Raw genomic sequence first — 8455 nt, 5'->3', positions numbered from 1 at the left:
AATAAATAATATTTCATATTTAAATAAACATGAAAGAGGAGTGCACAGTTTACAGATCTGCTCAGCCTAATCCTTCATATTTATTTAAATGAAGGATGAGTAGAAATTCAGTCAGGAAGGGGATATGATACGAATGATTTTGGGTCAGCAGAGTACAAAAATGTTCTGGACAGAGGAAGTATGTGTGAGGGCTCAGAGGTGAGAAAAACCATGGTGTACTAAAGTCACCACAAACACTTCTGTAGATCATATGGAGAAGCAGGAGAGATGAAGCTGGAGAGTAAAGCAGCAAATCAGCAATTAAAAAAGATGTTTGGAGTTGTTGAGTTTGGAGATGAAAAGTGACAAGATGAATTCTGGATTTTAGACAAAGCAATCCAACTTGAGAATGGAGAGGGATTTGAGAGGAGAAAAGAAATGAGCTGTTGTCAGTAAGAGTATTTAAATTAGGATACTGGTAACGAGGATGGAGAGACACACGATTATACATGGGAAGTGAGAGCAGAAAGCATGAGGACTATTTCTTGATTTTTTTTTTTTTTTTTGCTCAGGCAACTGAATAGATAAAGGCATTAAAGGAACCAGGAACACTGAAGAAATCGTGAACAATTAAAGTACTTCTGAGTTATCACAGTGAGATGTCCTGTAGGTAGCTAGCCAGTACTGGCTGGTAATTCAGAAGAGCTGCTGTGTCCTGTGTAAAAGGAAAAGCAATTCCTGGATGGTGGCTAAAGCCAGCTGGCAGGATTTAGGGGATGGGTTAGACCTGCACTTGTTTTCCTGGAGAAGAGGCGGGTATAAAGTGGCAGAGTGAGATTACTGTAAAATACCTGCATTCAAAGGGCTAAAAAAAAGAGAAATGCTGGAACGGCTACTTGCTATAAACGCAGCAGGGTAGGTTAAAACAAATCACGAAGCACGGGCGGCGAGGCTGGGGGGGCTGATGCTAAGCCCTGCGTGTTTTCCTGTGCACCGACACACAAAAGGGAAAGGGACCCTCCTCACCGGAAGCACAACCTCTGCCCTCTGGGGCATTACACATTCCTCCGCGCCGGAAGAACGCGTCGCGCCTCGCCTCGCCCCGTCGGCCTGGATCTATCCCCACCTCTAGTGAAGGAGAGACTGTGCCCCTCCCCGACCCCCTACCCAGGGCGAGCCGCGTGGAGTCGTTGGTCCGGGCAGAACTTTGGCAGGCAAGAAGAGAAACAGCCACACCGGGCTGCCGGGCAAGAGAAGAAGGAGGAAGGGCCAGATACCCGGGTGTCGCGCCGCTGCGGAAGGATTCCGTTTCCTGCGGGGGGCGGAGGGATTTGACAGCACAGTAACTTCCGGAAAAGTCCTGACCCTCAGAGGAAAAGCCTTGCAAGAAACAATAACAAACGGGAGGAGGAAGCGGTTCTGGGGTGTCTGTGTTGAGCGGTTCTTGTCCGCGAAGATGCGCTTCGGCCCCTGTCAGGGGACGTGAACGGGCTCAGTGGGCTTCAGACAGCTTTTCTCCACCGGTTCCCCACGGGGACCCCCCCCTCCGGCCGCTGCAATGGCGGGCGTGGGGCCGGGGGGCTACGCGGCCGAGTTCGTGCCGCCCCCGGAGTGCCCCGTCTTTGAGCCGAGCTGGGAGGAGTTCACAGATCCGCTCAGCTTTATCGGCCGCATCCGGCCTTTGGCGGAGAAAACCGGCATCTGCAAAATTCGGCCGCCCAAGGTACCTCAGTCTATGGAGAGAGAAGGGGAGAAGGAAGAATGGGGGAGTCCGTGCGCTGGGTTTAGCCTTACTTTTCCGATGCTTCTCTCCTTTCGTATGTACTCTCCTTTATGTTGAGACAACCGGAGCCTGTTTCTGGATGTTTCTGCTTCGGTTTCTTTTGTGGTCTTATGTAGACACGTCTGAACGCCAGAAAGTGGTGTCTCTGGGGTCTCTTCCGCCAGGAACTTGGGAACTGATACTTTTCTCTCAGCTGTGGGCCTAAAGCCTTTCGTTAGCCAATACGGGGTTTAATTAAAGTACAGTATTATGACGTGACATTCTTCCCTCACGTATCCTCATTATGGTTTGATAGTCGGCTAGCTCTTTATTCAAGACCTGATTGGATCAAATATTTGCAGGCCTCCTCTCAGGGCTAGGGTTTCTGAAAAGGTAATCTGAGCTCTAGTTCCACCGGATGGTATTATAGACATAGAACTCCAGACTAATCATTGCTGCAGTGAGAAAGTCTTACCGGGGAAAGAGGAGCAGCAATAATTCTAAAATTGAGAGGTTTAGGAAGAATTCATCTATAACAGAGGCGGAAGGAAATGTTGAAATCTCTTGACATAGGGAACTCAAGATCAACGATTTTAGAATCACAGTTATTGCAGATAACTAGGTTTGCCTATAAGGTTAATTATAATCTCAACGTTGAGGTAAGGAAAGTAGATACTATCCCTTGTGTGGAGGGGATTAATGCCCCAAGAGGTTGAGTGAGATGCTCAAGGTCAAAAGGTGTTTTTCTTTACTCATTAGACCAGTGCTTTTTAAATGATGTTGCTGAACCACTTGCACCTGGGTCAACTGGGTGCTTATTTAAATGCAGATCTCTAGGCTTCTTGTGGAAGTTCTGGAATCTGCTTTTCTAGCAACTAGTCTCAGATGATTCTTCATGTAAGTTGAGGTTTTCGAACCATTGCTTTAGTCATTGCTTCTTAAAGGCATTTTGCTTTATGTTTTGTCTAGTATTAGTAATGATAAAATACTAAGCACTGTTAACCAGTGTTGCGTTTTAAAAAGCACCTGCCGTCACCACTGAGTACCACAGTGATGGGCACCGCAGCGAATTAAAAACTTAAATGACAGCGAGGAGGAGCTAATTTAACACCTATAGATTGTTTGCTTTAATCTTTGAAGCCCTGATAGGTAAATGAAGTCCACCTTTTACAGATAAGACTAATCTGGATAAGTTAAAACACCAGATGGGTTATCTTGGGCAAGTGGCAAAGTGTATTTTGAACCTAGATCGGTTTTTCTGATTCTGAAACAGACATAATGCTCTATGTTGAATGAGTTTAAGGTTATAGACTATTCGTTGCAAGCAGAGGATTAACAAATAATTGCTGTGATGATATGCATTGCCATCCTCCAAAAACTTCCATTTAACTCTTTTTTTCTATCATAATTACCTAATATTAACAAATCTTAAGCATTGAAGGTTTTAAGTCGTATTTTCATCTACTCTTGAATTTATTAATTAGAAATTCTATTCACGGTTACTTCGATTAAAAAAAAGTTTTTTTTTAACTTAAAAGATGTTGAAATAATGCTTTCTCTTTTTATGTCACATTATTGAAAATAAATCTTGTTTACAATCAGAATTTAATTTTAGTATTGGCAAATTTCTTTAGTTTCCAGGCTGGAGTGCAGTGGCACGATCTTGGCTCACTTCTGCCTCCACCTCCTGGGTTTTTTTTTTTTTTTGACTACTCACGTTTTAAAATAGGTTTACTGTTATTCTGTTATTTAGGCCAAATCAAACTATGTTATTTAAACCCCACTTGAAATATGCTATCTGATTTTAGTTATATCACAGTCTGGAAACTGTCCTTGTTCTGTGTGTGTGCTTACTTTTTTTTGTTGTTGAATATTTGGGTTCCCAGAAGCTGGGCTTTGAACAAAACTTTTGTGTAACATAAAGTGCTCTGTCGCGTTACACATACAGTACAAAAGAAAAAGTTTAAAAAGTTTATTTTTAATCTTTAATTTTACCCTTTTTGGTTTTTTAAATTTTTTGGTGTTTTTTTTTGATCTTGGTAAACCTGAATGTTTACTAGACACCGTTTTGTGGTACATGACCTCATTGAATTCCACTTGAGTAACTTGGGAAGGCATAATTGTGGGAGGTAAACAGTGGGACTGGTTTGAAGAGGATTGCTTCTCTGAGTAATATAGGTTGAGCATCCATCCCTACTTTAAAAACCGAAATCCTCCCAAATCTCAAACCAAGTTATCCTGGAACATTATTATTCTTTTTCTTTTATAGAGACAGGGTCTCGCTTTGTTGCCTGGGCTAGTCTCATGCTCCTGGGCTCAAGCGATCCTCCTGCCTCAGTCTCCCAATGTGCTGGGATTACAGGTACGAGCTACTGCACCCAGCTTGAATAGGTTATTTTTTTCATTGTATTAATGGTATGTTATTTTTTTTCTGTTAACTACTTAAGTGGAAATAAGTGTAAGGAAATGATTGTTTATTGGTACCATGTAAGAATTCACAGTCAGAAATGATGGTGATGCCAGACAACCTCAGATTGTCCACACTGGTGGCTGAGCTAGTGACACCTTTCTTTTCTGATGGTCTAGTGTACACAAGCGTTATGCACCAAATTATTAAAAATACTGCATAAAATTACCATTAGGCTATGTGTATAACTATATGAAACAAAATAATTTTGTATTTAGAGTTGGTTTCTCTCTCCAAGATACCTCCTTATGTATATGCAGATATTCCAAAATATGGAAAAATCTGAAATCCAAAACACTTCTGGTCCCAAGCATTTCAGATGAGGGATACTCAACCTGTATTAAAATTATTTTATCTAAAAGAATGGCTCATTCTGTCTCTATAATAAAGAAGTCTTATAAGTTAGTCTATTAGCACCGTGATTATGGCAAAACCCCCCTTTAAGGGAATAAATAACGCATTCCTTGCTTAAATACCACTGTGTTTTTTTTAAAAAACTTTCTATTTAGGACTGGCAGCCTCCATTCGCCTGTGAAGTAAAAAGCTTTCGTTTCACTCCAAGAGTCCAGCGCCTGAATGAACTTGAGGTAAGTGTTTTGTCACCGTTTCTGCCTCCTGATTCATTCTTTGTGTTCGGGCTGTAGGTAGAGAACTTTGAGAAGCTCATGGACCACAGCCTGGAGTTTGTGTTAATTGGTATTGAATAGTTACTTGATGTTTGGAGGAAGAGTGTGATGTTTAAAAAAATTGTGCAAAGTGGTTATGGTTTCTCCGTTTAACTGAGATCATGAGAAACTGTCTCTAGCCCTATTGTTCTAGTGGAAATGTTCAATGCTTAGCTTCAATGCTTAGAATTCTTAAATTCTACTTTCTCTAGTGTTTCTTACTCTACTAAAAGTTTTGTTAATCTCCGAAGATTTCTGTCTCCCTTCGTTCTTGGAAAATGGATTTTTAAATTCTGTTTTAAAACCCTAGTTTTCAAAGTTAGTTTTGTTTTGTTTTGGTTTTGGTTTTAATGGAACTTTGCCAGGAGTGTTAATCTGATTTATTAAGATCTGCCTTTAAGCATTACTAATGTATCTTAAATTATCTAAATGGAAGTCTATTTATTTATTGCTGTTTTTCCTGTCTGCGGATTTTCAGAAGGTTTTTCATTGTGATATGAAAACTTTTAAGAGTACAGAAGGAAAATTATTGATAACGAAGGTTTATTATGTCATTCTGAAGTGTTTCCCCCCCAAAATATTTCTGAGAGTTTAATACATACTTTTCTTTTCTTTTTCTTTTTTTTTTTTTTTTTTGAGACAGAGTCTCGCTCTGTCACCGAGGCTGGAGTACAGTGGCACGATCTTGGCTTACTTCTACCTCCACCTCCTGGGTTCAGGCAATTCTCCTGCCTCAGCCTCCCTAGTAGCTGGGGTTACAACGACCATACCTGGCTAATTTTTGTATTTTTAGTAAAGATGGAGTTTTGTAATGTTGGCCAGGCTGGTCTGGAACTCCTGACCTCAGGTGATCCACCCGCCTTGGCCTCCCAGAGTTCTGGGATTACAGGCATGAGCCACCGCGCCTGGCCGCAATACATATTTTTTCTTTTTAGTCTTGTAATTAGATGCTTGACAAAGAATATTAGTATCAGTGAGGTGTAGAGTTGATGCACCTAAAGTGTGCATGTTACCTATGGATGAAATGACAGAATGTTAGAGACTGAGGAGGATCTGATTTACTGAATTTTCTGATCAGCATAAAGTTAAACCAACTTACAAAAATTGTTTTGGTTGCTAATATGACAGCTTTTTACATAAATCAGAGTGACCTTTTTGCCTGAATAAATACAGTTTATTAAAAGTCTTTTGCCTCTTTATTTTTGGCTAGTTTTACTATTGGCTAGTTTTACCGGGTTGAAATAAGCAATAATGAAAAGTCTTTGAATTTCTTTAGAGAAATGAATACCTCTATTACAGTGGTCCCAGACCTTTTTGGCACCAAAGACTGGTTTCCTGGAAGACAGTTTATCCATGGGTGGATGGGGGTATGGAGGATGGTTTTGGGATGAAACTGTTCCCCCTCAGATCATCAAGCATTAGATTCTCAAAAGGCGCGCACAACCTTAATCCCTCACGTGCAGTTCACAGTAGAGTGGGTGGTAATGCTTGCCTGCTGCCGCCGCTCACTCCTGCTGTGTGGCTGGGTTCCTAACAGGCCACTGACGGGTACCAGTCCGTAGTCCGGGGGTTGGGGACCCCTGCTCTGTTGTCCTTGTTCATTTCAATCGTAACTTAGTTTTTATTTCTGTATTTTAATACTCTTAGTTTTTATTTCTGTATTTTAATGATCTTAGTTTTTATTTCTGTATTTTAATCTTAGTTTTTATTTCTGTATTTTAATAATTTTAGTTTTTATTTCTGTATTTTAATAATCTTAGTTTTTATTTCTGTATTTTAATAATCTTAGTTTTTATTTCTGTATTTTAATCTCAGGCAATGACCAGAGTGAGACTGGATTTCTTGGATCAACTAGCAAAATTTTGGGAGCTTCAAGGATCTACTCTGAAGATCCCTGTGGTAGAGAGAAAAATCCTGGATCTCTATGCTCTGAGCAAGGTGAGGCTTATACTGGTTTAGAAATTAGAGCACAGGCTTGTTAATTTAGGAATATCAAATACATTTGGTGGTAAACATTGCTTCCAGTGGAGGATTTGTTTGACAGTGAAATGCACTAGCCGGGCGTGGTGGCGGCGCCTGTATTCCCGGCTACTCGGGAGGCTGAGGCAGGAGAATTGCTTGAACCTGGGAGGCGGAGGTTGTGGTGAGCCAAGATCACGCCATTGCACTCCAGCCTGGGCAACAAGAGCAAAACTCTGTCTCAAAAAGGACAATGAAATGCACATTTGAATAAATGGAAATGAGAGATCTCAAAGTTATCTTTAAAAGTTATTTTATATTTGTTGAGATTAATATGTAATTACCAAATATTAATATTCGTCAGGCTCTGTGATATACAATATGCAAAATAAATTACTCTAGCCTGCTAATATTATCTTGTGCTGAGTGTACAATGTTCTGTGTTGAGCTTGTCATCCTTTTTTGTTACTTAATTGAAAATTTGGCCCAGGCCCGGTGGCTCATGCCTGTAATCCCAGCACTTTAGGAGGTTGAGGTGGGAGGATCACTTGAGCCTAGGAGTTAGAGACTAGCCCGGACAACATGCTGAAACCCTATCTCTACTGAAAATACAGAAAAGCTAACTGGGCGTGGGTGCACACCTGTAGCCTCAGCCACTCAGGAGGGTAAGGTGGGAGGATCGCAAGTCCGGAAAGTCAGGGCTGCAGTGAGCGGTGGTTGCACCACTGCACTTCAACCTTGGTCACAGGAGTGAGACCCTGTCTCAACCAAAAAAAAAAAAAAAAAAAGAAAATCTGGCATATTAAAGGGACTCGTGTTCCTCAGCATTCTTATGTGTGGTAGATATTAGTTTTGTTCGTACCTGTGTGTAGTGTTAATGGCTAACCGAGGCTATCATTATTCGGTAGGATGAACAACAGCTCAGAAACTTAACGGTGAAGAGTTTAGACAAGTTTTTGCCCAAATTGTGTTAACTTTTTAACATTATATTCCCTAATGTGAAAAAAACTAACTGACCTGCAAGCTGAGATTGTAATAACCTTGAAATATGCTTTTTTTCTTTTTTTTTGAGACGGAGTTTTGCTCTTGTTGTCCAGGCTGGAGTGCAATGGCCTGATCTTGGCTCACTACAACCTCCGCCTCTCGGGGTCAAGCAATTCTCCTTCCTCAGCCTCCTGAGTAGCTGGGTTTACAGGCATGTGCCAACACGCCTGGCTAATTTTGTATTTTTTAGTAGAGATGGGGTTTCACTATGTTGGTGAGGCTGGTCTCGAACTTCTGACCTCGTGATCCGCCCACCTCGACTTCCCAAAGTGCTGAGATTACAGATTACATGCATGAACCACCGCACCTGGCTGAAATATGTTTTGTTAATACAGTAATACAATTTATTATCTCTTAATTATCTGAGAAATTTTATAAAACTTTTTGTGGCCTTTCATATCTTATAATTTATATACTATTTTGAAATAAAAATTTATTCTTATTTAAATTGCGGTTACTTTTGGAAGATTTCACTTTTTTTTTTTTTGAGATGGAGTCACTGCCTAGGCTGGAGTGCAGTGGTGTGATCTGGGCTCACTGAAACCTCCACCTCCCGGGTTCCAGTGATTCTCCTGCTCA

At 40.9% G+C, this 8455-nt stretch overlaps 1 protein-coding gene across 1 annotated transcript in view; it reads left to right on the top strand.

The window, feature by feature from the left end:
• Window positions 1-1067: 1067 nt before the first annotated feature.
• The window catches only part of KDM5A (lysine (K)-specific demethylase 5A), a 197911-nt gene continuing 190523 nt past the window's right edge, over window positions 1068-8455 (top strand). The window contains exons 1-3 of the mRNA XM_011967180.1: window positions 1068-1702; window positions 4718-4795; window positions 6689-6811. Of these exons, the coding sequence (XP_011822570.1) occupies window positions 1538-1702; window positions 4718-4795; window positions 6689-6811 (366 nt within the window). The 5' untranslated portion in view covers window positions 1068-1537. The remainder of the gene's footprint in view (window positions 1703-4717; window positions 4796-6688; window positions 6812-8455) is intronic.

The sequence above is a fragment of the Mandrillus leucophaeus genome, unplaced genomic scaffold, assembly GCF_000951045.1.
Source record: "Mandrillus leucophaeus isolate KB7577 unplaced genomic scaffold, Mleu.le_1.0 Scaffold79, whole genome shotgun sequence".
Lineage (NCBI taxonomy): Eukaryota > Metazoa > Chordata > Mammalia > Primates > Cercopithecidae > Mandrillus > Mandrillus leucophaeus.
This window is presented reverse-complemented; position numbering and strand designations above follow the sequence as displayed.